Here is a 14,775-nt window from a genome sequence, read left to right on the forward strand (position 1 = left end):
ACAGTTCAACTATTAGTAACCGTGTCATATATCTCTCTACTCACAGTTCAACTATTAGTAACGGTGTCATATATCTTTCTACTCACAGTTCAACTTTCAGTAATCATGACAAATGTCTCCTTATTTGCGCAGTTCAACTATTAGTAACTGTAACATATATTTATCTCTAGTCAACAATTAACTTAGCTGAACATAAACTACTAAGTAATGGAGAGTACCAATGGTTTATATAAACTGTTAACCAATAAGGTGTACCTATAGCTCGTCGGTGCTCAGCTGTAATCCTACTGACTTCAGTCTCATGAGCTGTAATCAGTTCAGACTCTCTGGACGACCCATCAGTTTGAGTGTTTGATAGCTGGTCCTTTAGGACTTTGACTTCTTCTTTATATTTAGACAACTCTTCTTTCATCTCACTCAACTTCTGTATACCAAACAATAACAGAATGTAATCAAAATAACTTAATAAAGTGAAATATTGAACTATGCCAGGTTAGAGGAAGACAATGGAATGGATAAAGGTTTGATATGAAAAGGTCAGCGCAAGCACCTGCTCCGTGTCCGTCTTCAAACTGTCTCGCTGACTTTCCTGGCTCTGATGCAGCTCATTTAGTTTAATGGTAAACTCCTCCTTACGATCTGCCAGCTCAGCTACTGCTGACTTGTGGTTACCCTGCCATGTCTCCACTTCCAATTTCCTGTTTAACAAGATACCTCAAGAAATTGGGAAAACAAAATCTTGAACCTTATGATTAGATAAATTTTATTGAAAGAATGTAAATGGAAAGATGAAAAAAACAGTTAACACTGCTTCGACACAAAATGTGAAAAGACTAAACAGAACACAAGCAGAAATACAGGTTGTAGCCGACATACAGATGATTATTCTCCTCTAGTAGCTGACTCCGCTGTCGCTGCTCTGCCACTACCTGCTGACTCAGCCCCTCCAGCTTGTTCTCAAACTCATGAACTCGCTCCTCAGTCTTCTCTCCATTCTCAGTCAGCCGCTAGTCATACAATAGAAACTCTCTAAAACATTTACTAAGTCTGGATGAGACTAAAGTTACGACAAACATTACAAGAGACAGATTTGTGCACAGAGATTATTTCACTAATTTTCTCACGCAATATCTTCGAAGCAAGAAAAAGCACTGACCATTTGTAAACATCTACTATATGTAAAACAACACTACTGTTATGAGACAACGATAACCAGGCAATGTAAAAAATTTTACACTGTATGGCTTATACCAGAGTATGGGGGAAAGTTACCAATTGCCTAGGGCTGCTCACCTGTTCCATCTCGAGTAGATGCTGTTTCTTTAGGTTTTCCAGCTCGCATCTATGACATTCTGTTGTCTTATCCTGAGCCATCTTCAAGTCATCAACTTCTGTTTGAAGAGTAGACAACTTCTCCAACTCAATCTTATAGGCCTCCTGGAGAGAAGACAACTGCTGCTTATGTTCCCTATTGAAATCAGCTAGCTCCAGTTTGGAACTTTCCCTTAAAGCGTGTAATTCTGTTTCTATTGCATTCTTTTTCTCTTCTCCTAATTTAACAAGATTGTCATAATGTTCACGCAGCTGATTGTTCTCCTGCTCAAAATCATGTCGGCAGCGAGAAAGCTCTTCAGTATGCTGCGCTTCCAGACTCTCCGTTATCTCATTAAGCTTGGAATCAATCTGACAGGTTGACTCTGACTGCAGCAGCTCTAGCTCCTTTTCGTGCTGCGAAAGAAGGTGAGCGGTATCACGCTCATGACGTTGCGTCTGTTCGGTATGCCGAGACACCAGCTCATCAATTCTCTGCTCATTAGCAAGCCTTTGTTTGTCAAAAGCAGCTTCGTGTTGCTCACACATGTCGGCCATCTTAGCTTCTAAATCAGTCATTTGGTGTTGGAGTGCTTCAAGCTCCATCTGATGCTTGCCATTTAATTCTCCTATCTGGCGCGAACTGAGAGCTGATAACTCCTCTATCGCAAGCTTATGTTTGGTTGATGCATCCAATTGCTCAGATTGATAACTGCTAATTAGATCACTAACCTTCGATTCATGCTCAGTAGATAGTTCTTTTAGTCGCTTCTCAAAGTCTGCTTCAAGGTCAGACCTAAGGTCGCTTAGCTCTGCTTGGTGCTGTTGACGCAACAGTTCCAGTTGTTTCTCATGTTGCTGAGCTGTTGCCTGTACAGCGAGCTCTTTGTCAGAGCTGCAGCTAGAGTTATACTCGCTGCCAAGATACATTAATGAAACATTAAATGCTAACCAATGATGTAAATTTGAATGAAGCAAAGCAGTTTAAACTTTGACACTAAGTAAAATTTTTACTGTTTTTATCACAAAAACGTTGTTAAGACAGAAGCGAGTAGCTTCTAAACTTACCTAAGAAATTTCTGGTGTTCTTGCATGAGATCATCTTTTTCAATCTTCCATTTTGCTGATAATGATTCCGCTTGCTCTTTCAACTTTTCATCATAGCTACGACAGCACTCTCTGATTGCTGACTCCTTCTCGGATAACAACTCTCTTAGAGTTGCGATCTCCTTTTCGTGCCTCTCCTCCTGCTGCCCTACCTCCACATCACACTGCTGTCTAATATCTGCAAGACCTGCTTTATGTTTAGACTCCAGTTTGTCTATTTCCTGTTGGTGCTCAAGCAGCTTGCTCTCCATCTCCTGGCTATGTTGCTGAGCCAATCCATTCAACTTGAGGGCTCCTTCGGCCTCCAACTCCTCCCTTAGCCGCTCGACCACCTAATAAACAAACGCAATACAGCTTTACAATTCAAGGCTTCAGGTACCAAAATGTTCTAGCACGCTCCATCTAATTGAATGCTGCTGTACAACTAGTGCAAAGGTAACTGAGGCATCATAACCTACCTGTTGCTGGTTATGCTCGCTTTGTCTGCTTGTCTCTGCTGCCAGCTCACTGACTTTCACCATACTGTCAGCCTCATGTTGCTGTAGCTTCTCTTCCCAAGCCGCTTGAGTCTGAGATAGTGCCTAAGGGATTATTAGATATCGTTGTAGAAATAGCTATGCAAGACGAGACATGTACCTTGGTCTAGAGACAGAGTAGAGCCCATGTATTTTGGTCTAGAGACAGAGTAGAGCACATGTACCTTAGTCTAGAGACAGAGTAGAGCACATGAACCTTGGTCTAGAGACAGAGTAAAGCACATGTACTTTGGTCTAGAGACAGAGTAGAGCACATGTACCTTAGTCTAGAGACAGAGTAGAGCACATGAACCTTAGTCTAGAGACAGAGTAGAGCACATGAACCTTGGTCTAGAGACAGAGTAAAGCACATGTACCTTGGTCTAGGGACAGAGTAGAGCACATGTACCTTGGTCTAGGGACAGAATAGAGCACATGTACCTTGGTCTAGAGACAGAGTAGAGCACATGTACCTTGGTCTAGAGACAGAGTAGAGCACATGTACCTTGGTCTACAGACAGAATAGAGCACATGTACTTTGGTCTAGAGACAGAGTAGAGCATATGTACCTTAGTCTAGAGACAGAGTAGAGCACATGTACCTTGATCTAGGGACAGAGTAGAGCATATGTACCTTGGTCTAGGGACAGAGTAGAGCACATGTACCTTGGTCTGGGGACAGAGTAGAGCACATGTACCTTAGTCTAGAGACAGAGTAGAGCACATGTACCTTGGTCTAGGGACAGAGTAGAGCACATGTACCTTGGTCTAGAGACAGAGTAGAGCACATGTACCTTAGTCTGGGGACAGAGTAGAGCACATGTACCTTGGTCTGGGGACAGAGTAGAGCACATGTACCTTGGTCTAGGGACAGAGTAGAGCACATGTATTTTGGTCTAGGGACAGAGTAGAGCACATGTACCTTGGTCTGGAGACAGAGTAGAGCACATGTACCTTAGTCTGGGGACAGAGTAGAGCACATGCACTTTGGTCTAGGGACAGAGTAGAGCACATGTACTTTGGTCTAGGGACAGAGTAGAGCACATGTACCTTAGTCTGGGGACAGAGTAGAGCACATGTACTTTGGTCTAGGGACAGAGTAGAGCACATGTACTTTGGTCTAGGGACAGAGTAGAGCACATGCACCTTGGTCTAGGGACAGAGTAGAGCAGGCTGAATTAATACATAGGCTGGTATCCGATGATGAGTATGTTGATGATGAGGAATAGAAGTTAATAGCTATAGTGAACCGTGACTATTCAACATGGGAATGCTGCAGATTAGACCTGACTATTCACAATGCGAAATGCTGCAGATTAGCCCCGACTATTCACCATGTGAATGCTGCAGATTAGCCGTAACTATTCGCTATGTGAATGCTGCAGATTAGCCGTGACTATTCACTCTGAGAACACTACAGATTATATTTGTTCAATAGCAGAGCTCTCTATGCATCTGTGTACTCTGATTATCTCGGGCTGGATAGTCTGGAAGAGAGCTGTGTCTTTTATTTTTTACACTTGTAGTCGACTTTCTTCAAATCATCTGAAACTCGTTTCTCTTTCTTCTGATATCAGCTTCTATTTAACATGATGCCAGCTTATATATCCTCACATGAGTTGCAGGGTGTTTAAAACCTCCATTTTAGACTTACCTTAGTAGTCAAAATATCAGGCTTGTTATTGTAGCCGAATATGTTAGTTAGGTGGTGTTAGATAATGCGATCATTAGACTAGCGAAGCAACAAGTGCACCAACAGAAAAAACCAACGACAAAAAATAACTTCAAATTGGGTGCCATAACCTTCCCCAAAAGGGAAGATGATTTGTTAGAAACGCGGCTACATGTAATTAGGGTCCAATTAGGAGGTAAACAACCAGTGATAATGGTATCTACAAATTATTTCAACTATCAATAGAGTTTTGTTAGCCAATCTTATGGACTTCCTATCACTGACCTCATCACCGGTCTCACATCAGCATGCGTATTTGATATCAAATACTTACAGGAAACATGCCGCTGCAATACTCAACCATAGAAACAGACGTTGATATAGAAGGAAAGTATAAACTTGTTTTAAAGCTCTCAACTTACTGCTTTTAATTGCTCAATCTGCTCCAGCAACTCATTTTTCTGCGAATCAAATTGGCTGACCGCTGCTGTCTTCTGCAACCCGGCATCCTCTAGAGCTAGCTGCATCTCGGAATGCTTCTCCGCAATTGCTTCCTGAATCTCCCTGTTCTTACGTTCACTCAACAGTGCTATCTCTGAGTCCTGTAGCAGCAAACAATAGGCTGGCCCATCTAGTGTAACAATGTCAAGTAAAGACAAAAAGGTTCATAAATGCTAAAAGTACTTTTGTAAATATATTATCCAAGTGTGTTTGCAACAGTTATAGCAAAAGAAAAATTGAAATTAGGATCAAGCATTTTTGGATTCCGTTGACATTGAGGAAATGCATCGCTGTAGTTTCTCCAATGCGCAAGCTCCAGAATGAACATACACTACTTTCAACCATTCTTCACATAAGTTTGTGCGTATCTGACAATAAAATGATATGACAGAACGTTCTGCTCCAATAAGCAAATTTGAAGGTTCAATTAATAAAAATAACATATAACAGGGATTTCCGGTCAGCTTACCTTTCCAGCCAGTTTCTTTGCAGTCTCATCTTCCATCTGACTCATTCTCTCCTCCCACATTCGGTCTCTAGCTGCAACTGCCTTCTCCAGGTCCTTTTCACTTTCCTCTTGCACCAGGGTCAGCGTTTCAGACTTGACCCGTGATACTTGCTGCATGAACACTGCCTTTTCTTCCTCCTGCTCCCCTCTGAGGGTAGATAGCTCCTGCAATAACAACCATATCAGTCAACACAAGTTCTATATTGCATGCGACGCAAGTTCTGATTAATGAATTCAGATTCAAGTAGTCAGGAAAAGGAAAGCTAAGAATTGATTGGGCAATTCCTATGAAGAAAACAAACTACAGTCAAACCACAACTTAAGATCACCTTTTCAACATACAGTGGAACCTCTACTTACAAAACTAATTTGTTCTAGAAGCTGTTTCGTAAGTAGAAAATTTCATAAGTAGAAACCGATTTTACTATATAAATGTCCTAATTCTTTTCAAGGTCCACAAAACTCGGACATAACATTTTTATAAATACATTTAATGGTTAAAACCTAACAAATACATGTTAGAAATATATTACAACTATATTATATTACTAATGTACATGATAAATAGAAAAATTACACATGAAAGGACTAACAGAGAAATAACGAATAAAAACTATGAGCGGTATGATCGCTTGACTACCTTTTTACCTACCTTTGGTAAGTAAAAAGATTTATTTACACTGGCACGAAACGAAATACCATCATCGTACAAAAGACAGAGAGCTTGAATTACTAAAAACAAAAGTTGTCTTACTCTGCATGTTATATAAGATAACTCCAAATTATACAACAAACGAAAACAGAATGCTGGTCATTTACAGACATTCTCTAGCAAATAAAACTGAGTGCGATGTGGCGTACATCTAATCCACGAGAAGCACATAGGCCCCAGATACGAAACAAACTAACGGCCAAAATACGAAAGGCCTTTCGTATCTAGAAACCCTTTTCGTAAGCCGTAGCAAAATTTCTACCAAAAGGTTCAACGAATCTTTGCTTCAACATATGACAGTTTTAAAATACAAAGGAAATAATCAGCACTTAGTTGACTCCATATGTCAAGACTGCTTGTTAGTGGAAAATGGATTGATGAGGATAAATTCTATAAACAGACAATTCCTAGTTAAACATAAACTGCCACGATTCAAGAACAAAACGAAAAGTTAATAAAAGAAACTTCTGCAGAAACTAACCCGCTCGTGTTCAGAAGTTGTCTTCTCAAGGTTCTGCTGAACTGTAGTCAAGCTTCCTGTCAGCTGTTTCTTTTCTTCTGTCAGTTTCTTGATGATCTCTCTTGATTTCTCCAACTGATCCTTGGCTAAAAACAGCACATCGGTATATCGTGAAACGTTAAAATCCAGCACTGAATTGGTTTGATGCGAAGAAACACTAACTTATACTCAACAGTATTCTATGATTACGTTGAGTTATTCAAAGTTCTTTAGCTGCATCGATTTTTACACGAGCCATTTAAGGTGGTTTCAAGTGACTTGAAAGAAATTGTATGATAAGTAAACTGAAAAATCAAGAATCGTAATAACAGTACAACGCTCCCTGTAAGGTCAGCAAGCGTTCTTTAGGGCAGCTACTTTTAAATTTTTTACTCGCCTTGACTTTCAGCCATAATATTCTTGCAAAAAAGCAATTGTCAATTTTCTTTTATTTTATAAAAAAGGGCAAACAGCAAGCAATACCCAAAAAGTCAAACTTGTATGTAGAAAGTGTTTGTACGCAGGGCCATGTCCAAATAACAGGGTTGTTCAAACAGTGAAATCAAACTAAAAATAACTTGAGTTAGACAATAACAGGGTCAAATAACTCCCACCTTTGGCTGTCAACTCTTCATTCTCAGATCGCAGCAGCTGCATCTGTTCTGCCTGTCTGTCAGCGTCCGCCTGCAAATCTTGAATCTGCTGACTAAATGTCTCTTTCAATGTTGCCATCTAAAGCGTTACAAGTAACTGTAGTGTTCATTAAAGTAACTTCAATACGATTTACGGATATACAGCGCTTATATGTTGGAGTTATCCTCTTGTGACATGAAATGACACAAGAGGATGCTATGAATTGAAACCTATCATGCTATGAAATTTCAGTGCATCATGTGTGGCTGTTTATATTACAATATACATTATACACAATTATATAGAGTATGGTGCGGGCAGCAGTAAAAACACACCATCAGGCAAAGGAAGGCCTGAATCAAGGTTTGAAGAAGTAACTAATTGACATGCCTTACTAGCGCCATCTTATGCCTCCTTTAAATACAAGTTACAGACTAAATAGTCAGCTTGTATAACAACTGAAGAATTGCTACAAAATATATTATAAACTGATCTAACTTATTAAAAAATCAGGTAAGATATTTGAAGAAACTTAACAAAGTTAAAAACTAGTGAATACCTGGTGACAGCGATGTGATCAAATGGATATGAATACATAGGCGACAGCAGGTGTGATCATGTGGCTATATATACTTGGTAACAGCAGGTGTGATCATGTGGTTATGAATATATAGGTAATAGCAAGTATGATCCTATGGCTATGACTGCTTGGTAACAGCAGGTGTGATCACATGGCTATGAATATATGAGTGACAGCATGTGTGATCATATAGCTATGAATACATAGATGGTTGCAGGTGTGATTACGTGGCTATACCTCTTCATCTTTCCTGCTGACACTCCGTCGCAATGCTTCAGCCTCTTCACTCAACAACGATGTCCTCTCCGATTCCATTCGCTCTAAAGATGTTGTCGCTTCTTCGAGCCGAGTCTTCAGAGCATCTCTCTCATTGGATAGCATGAGTTGCTTCTCCTATGATTGAACGGACACTTGCATTGGCAGCAATGTGGTACATAAAGCAGCACAAGACAACAATACGTGTCAGTAAAGTTGGGTGTTTCACTTGGGCTGGACAGTATCACAATTGTGATACGTCATAGAGTAGATGCTAGAGCGATATTGGAATCAGTTGCGGTCTAATACAGTGAGTTATGTGAGGGTGAACACTAATACAGCATATACTCTGACGTTATATATACTCTGACGTTATATATACTCTGACGTTATATATACTCTGACGTTATATATACTCTGACGTTATATATACTCTGACGTTATATATACTCTGACGTTATATATACTCTGACGTTATATATACTCTGACGTTATATATACTCTGACGTTATATATACTCTGACGTTATATATACTCTGACGTTATATATACTCTGACGTTATATATACTCTGACGTTATATATACTCTGACGTTATATATACTCTGACGTTATATATACTCTGACGTTATATATACTCTGACGTTATATATACTCTGACGTTATATATACTCTGACGTTATATATACTCTGACGTTATATATACTCTGACGTTATATATACTCTGACGTTATATATACTCTGACGTTATATATACTCTGACGTTATATATACTCTGACGTTATATATACTCTGACGTTATATATACTCTGACGTTATATATACTCTGACGTTATATATACTCTGACGTTATATATACTCTGACGTTATATATACTCTGACGTTATATATACTCTGACGTTATATATACTCTGACGTTATATATACTCTGACGTTATATATACTCTGACGTTATATATACTCTGACGTTATATATACTCTGACGTTATATATACTCTGACGTTATATATACTCTGACGTTATATATACTCTGACGTTATATATACTCTGACGTTATATATACTCTGACGTTATATATACTCTGACGTTATATATACTCTGACGTTATATATACTCTGACGTTATATACATATATATCTAATATAGCAAAGACCTTATCTACTATCAGTTTTATCTCTCCAAGTCTTTCAGGAAGTGCTAATGATAGCAACGGTATGCAACGGCTGAACATTGGCTTGCCGAAAGATCAATTGTGATAATCGGAATAAAAATCGTACAATAGATACAATCGTTCTATTGTACGATGTTCTATTCATTCGATGTATCATTCATATATTCGATGTTCAGCAGGAACAGTTTTGCATATTGACTGAAACTTATTAGCGATGTGAATATGAAAGGCTTAACATGAGTATTCTCTCCTTAGTAGAATAGCATAGATTTCAGATACGCGCAACTCGATTATAGGCTGAGATTTTTTACAATTATCTAGCAAAGTGAGGAACCTTGTTAGCCTTGATTGTGTCTTTGCATTTAGCAAGCAACTGTTCCTGTCTCTTTATCTTCTCCTTGAGCGCTGTCACGTTGTCAGCGAGGTGCTGCGGAGATTCCATAGATGATACACTCTCCTTTATCTGGCTCACCTAAAGCCCACAATACACAGCAAGCCTTAGCTCCATAAGAAGCCTTTGCTTAGCTTAATACTATAAACTCATGCAGAGAAAAACAAATCGTATTCAATCTGTTTTTGTTAAAATCATTGGAACGTGTCCTTATCTAACATATTCCTCAACTATTTGGCAAATTCAAACATTGTATTATACTAGCCATGAAATAGTAGTCTCAGTAAACAAACTTATAAAGTAATATTGAGACAGTTTAACAATTTGGCTGTTGTCTTCTCTTGTATTTAAATTGTGGCAACTCACTTTCTTTTCTTTGAATGAAATTTTAGGCGGAAAATGGCTGAGCAAAAGTGCTACTTGATGTGAACAGCTTTACTTTCTACCATTTCAGTTGCAAGGATTTAAAATTAAAAAACCGCTGATGTAGACTTTGTCATCCTTTTTTTATTTTATAATGATAAACTTTCACTCTGTAACTAGCTTGGTTCAGGTAACATCAGAGCAGTGATTCACATTGAACCCTACATGTTAGATACATGGATACTACCCGCTGTTTGCATACTTATGCCAAGTAGACATTTTAGTGTTAAATAACAAGTATATGGTCTTAAAAAGAGCATCTAGGCTACTGTGTCTCCAAATGGCAAACTACAAGCATCTCAGATGAATTTTGAATCACACTTGGGCTTCGACTAATGTTACATTTCACCCAGTTGAATTTGAAATAAATTCCTTTATGCTACCAGCTCTATATTCTGGTCAACTTCTTTAAACTTTATACAGGATAACAACTTTGAGGCAAGTTTACATCCAGCACATGTCTTACAAGCATTTTATACCCAAAGGGACAACCAACAGAGGTTCACCCAACAAAGAGATCATTCTGACGCTGCTTCTACAGACAGCCAATCTGACCTATCATAGCGTATTAAACCTTTATCAAATTTTATTCTCTATACACCCAGCTATTCAAAATTAGATGTTTAATCCATGCAAAAACTTAAGCCTAAAATAATTATTTTTAGACAAACACTGCCTTTAGCAGAGCATCAGTCACCCAACTACTGTGTATTACCAACTTTATAGCATTTATAATAGTTGTTTCTCTGGTTAGCTCACCTATAGTTGACAATAGCCTCCTAATAATTTCACAACAGGCGTTATATTAAAGCTAATAAAATTGTTACAGGACAGAATGTAAGCTTAATTTCAGTATTACAATTTACTCGTATCTAAGACTGTTTGTTAGACTTGGCTGATTGTAACATCTGTTCAGTAGTTATACGTAATTAATGAAAGCTTATGAAAGTCAAGTATCCAAATATCCAATATAAGGCAATCTAATGTATGCCTCCCATGCCATATTGCTGAGTGAGGAGGCTGCATTTGTTGGCACTAACAGAGGAAGCCAGACTGATCATATAAATGTGATGAGCGACAAACCATGTTATAGTAATACTTGTTGCCATATGCTTGCTCATATAAAATGTTATAGTAATGCTTGTTGCCATATGCTTGCTCATATAAAATGTTATAGTAATACTTGCTGCCATATGCTTGCTCATATAAAATGTTATAGTAATGCTTGTTGCCATATGCTTGCTCATATAAAATGTTATAGTAATGCTTGTTGCCATATGCTTGCTCATATAAAATGTTATAGTAATGCTTGTTGCCATATGCTTGCTCATATAAAATATTATAGTAATGCTTGTTGCCATATGCTTGCTCATATAAAATGTTATAGTAATGCTTGTTGCCATATGCTTGCTCATATAAAATGTTATAGTAATGCTTGTTGCCATATGCTTGCTCATATAAAATTAGACTAGTAAATAGTTGAGTAGACTTGACTTTTATGTCACATATTTTTAAGGTTAGGTAAATTAAATTCTGCGGTTGAGGTAGATCAATCATTAATACTATATACTAGTTAATATTATACTACTCCAGTTAATACTATATTTGAAGTAGAGTGCACCCTCAGGATACAATTTTGATCCGTTCCAGGGTTGGCATCATTTGGTGAAAAAATTGTATGCAAGGGTATAAAATCATAGTAATTATATAATGCAAACATCCCTGGTAAAAACCGGCAAAATTTATACAAGTGCTACATATTAAAATTAGTAACAAAATAGTATGTTAACATTAGTAACTTTATTGTATTTAGTGGTTATGAGCTGCAATAAAATATAGCATTACAATGTACCATGTCCAGTACGTACTTTAGGGAGTTCTTACCATCGAGACAGACTTCCGTACAACATACACTCTGAATTCACCTCAAATAAGTTTAGCTTACTAAACACACACACTTAAGCTAAGTTTTAATATGTATTTTCAACTATTTTACTGAATTTCAACTTTTTATCACTAAAATCTTATTACTTATCGGCTTCTGTCTTCACTTTCATTATAACTTATAGCAGACCTGTATAAGACTTTTTTCAACTTAATTCGGCAAGAAAGCCGATTTGAAAATGATGCCATTTTTGTAATGAAGTGGATTTTTGTTAGCAAGTGAAGAGAAGTTGTCTGACCACTGACCTGTTCGAAGGGATTGCAATTCCAACTTTGCGACGGGTTTTAAAAGGAAAATATTACCGTTTCACACATGAGAATTGCAGAACTGGGAGAACTCAGTCATTGCGTCTCTTTCAGGTTTTGTGAAAATATTTTCGGCAAACAGCATTTCGATGTCTTTGTTATTTTGACATACATAAGAAGCACTAAGGCTGCCAAATTTGAACTTGGGCAAAAATTTTGATGAATTCATACAGTGAAATGATTCGTATGGTGAGGTGAAAAAATCATCCTGTTCCACTTCGTAAGGTGAAAAAATCATTTATCAGAGTAATCCGATCTTGAGGGTGCACTGTATATCTATGGATTTGAACCCTTCAGTTACTTCTATAGTTGAAGTGTACCAATGAGTTGGTTTTACAAAAGCCTTAAAGTTTGCATTGCTTTTTCTTGACTAGCGAGTATATTAAAGTTCTGGTTGGCTGCTTAGCTGCCCGTCAAATGAAACAAAAGGTCCTTGATAAGACATTAGTAGAGATTCATACTCAAAAAATCCATACAAACAGTTGGTGTATTCTAGCCTTAAAATGCTCTTTGGACATTAACACATTACGATTATGCTTTGTCAAATATTAATGCATGACCAATTATTGGGTATTTAGTTGGCTACGATAACGAAAATAATGAACATTAAAGTCACGATAATATAAATGCTTGCGCAAAATACTCTTTTTGTCTTGAGTATCCTATTTTGGTTGCAATGCAGTAAGCAGTACAAATGTTTGAAACTACTAGGCTAAAAATTTGGCAAAGGCGTAAGACCAAAATGCAACCAAATTAAAAAGCAATTCAGCAAGGTAATTAATCAGTAATTGGATTGTATACTTTTTTCAAAAAAGACCATTTTTGAAGAAAATGTTAAAAATACCTCAGTCTTCAAAGACGCTATCTCAATATCCTTTCCTTCTAATGTAGTCTCAAACTCTTTCTTGCTCTTCTTTTCTAATTCAACTTGTTCACGCAACTCAGAGATACGTTGAAATGACTTATCTTGTGATTTTGTTAGCAAATCACTTAATTTGGCTCTTTCTCTCTCCGCTTGGTTGAAAGCAGTGAAAACCTATAACAATGTAAAAAAGATTTACTAGAGATTTGCCCTTTTTAAGGCTGATTATGATGCTATTTCTGGAGCTTTTTGATATTTTGATATTTCCGTAGTTAGGAATATTGAAAAACGCCAGAGTTGGCACATAACATTGCTGCATCATTGTGTGACTTAGTTTGATTAGAAGTCTTGTTATATTGTAGCAATAAAAACAATTTACAATATGCTCATAATAAGCTTCAGTAATATCCACAATACCTGTGTAGCATTTTCTAAAACAAAACCTGATATATAAACTTTCAATGTCTGCACCACAGGTGTTCTTTAGTTGAATATTGCCGAAGCCGGGCTGTAGTCTACACACACAGAAAACAGCAAAGGTCCACGTAGTTATGAGCAAAAACAAAAGTATCTATCCAAATATCTCACCAATCCTTATTAATTTGAGACTGTCCAATTACTGTTTTCTAAATAGTCGCTGCTAGCCTAGCGCCCTGCTTCAACACCTCAGTAACTATCGGGGAAACGTCCGGGAGCACTCAGCGATGCCCCGATAGTTACTGAGGTGTTGAAGCATGACGCTAGGCTAGGCTAGCAGTGACCATTTAGAAAACAGTAATCGAGCAGTCTGAAATTAATAGGGACTTGGAGATAAGTTTTGAGAAACCATAAGGCGAGTTGTACAAGACATGACTTGAAACTTGGAATATTTTGACATGATGGGTGGTGATGTCGATTGGTTTAGTTTTTGTGTGTGTTGCTCATTGGATTGGTGAAATATTTGGATGGATACTTTTGTTTTTGCTCATAACTACGTGGAACTTTGTTGTTTTTTGTGTGTAGACTACGGCCCGGCCTCGGCAATATCCCACTAAAGGACACCTGTGGTCTGCACTCATGGGACTTCACACATTTGGTTGCACCATAAACATGTTTTTTCTTCTTTGTAATAAATCATATGTACATAAAATGACTGAGGAAAAACGCGTGCCTTCTACTGGGTTTGGGTGTATGATGTTAAATAGTGCCTTACCCAAGAGAAATGTCTAAAATACCTGTTTCAAAAAAAAAAAAATGAATCCGACAAACCTGTTTGTATTTGTTCTTATATTTGACTGACGTGCGCTCAACGGCCCTGAATTTCTGAAACAATTCTTCTTTACTAAATGCCTGCAAGTTGACAACAGTCTCCGTTTCTGCTTCACTTTCTGTATCACTTGGAAGTGTG

General features: G+C 37.7%; 1 protein-coding gene across 1 annotated transcript in view; it reads right to left on the minus strand.

The window, feature by feature from the left end:
• LOC137387878 (golgin subfamily A member 4-like) overlaps positions 1-14,775 on the minus strand; it is a 31,156-nt gene extending 16,381 nt beyond the window's left edge. The window contains exons 1-14 of the mRNA XM_068074391.1: positions 14,637-14,775; positions 13,371-13,562; positions 9,797-9,934; positions 8,275-8,430; positions 7,439-7,556; positions 6,807-6,931; positions 5,575-5,778; positions 5,027-5,206; positions 2,877-2,999; positions 2,380-2,750; positions 1,294-2,227; positions 877-1,007; positions 551-698; positions 256-424 (exon numbers count right to left, since the gene is read on the minus strand). Coding sequence (XP_067930492.1) covers positions 256-424; positions 551-698; positions 877-1,007; positions 1,294-2,227; positions 2,380-2,750; positions 2,877-2,999; positions 5,027-5,206; positions 5,575-5,778; positions 6,807-6,931; positions 7,439-7,556; positions 8,275-8,430; positions 9,797-9,904 — 2,767 coding nt within the window. The 5' untranslated portion in view covers positions 9,905-9,934; positions 13,371-13,562; positions 14,637-14,775. The remainder of the gene's footprint in view (positions 1-255; positions 425-550; positions 699-876; positions 1,008-1,293; positions 2,228-2,379; positions 2,751-2,876; positions 3,000-5,026; positions 5,207-5,574; positions 5,779-6,806; positions 6,932-7,438; positions 7,557-8,274; positions 8,431-9,796; positions 9,935-13,370; positions 13,563-14,636) is intronic.

Source organism: Watersipora subatra, chromosome 2 (assembly GCF_963576615.1).
Source record: "Watersipora subatra chromosome 2, tzWatSuba1.1, whole genome shotgun sequence".
NCBI classification, from domain to species: Eukaryota; Metazoa; Bryozoa; class Gymnolaemata; order Cheilostomatida; family Watersiporidae; genus Watersipora; species Watersipora subatra.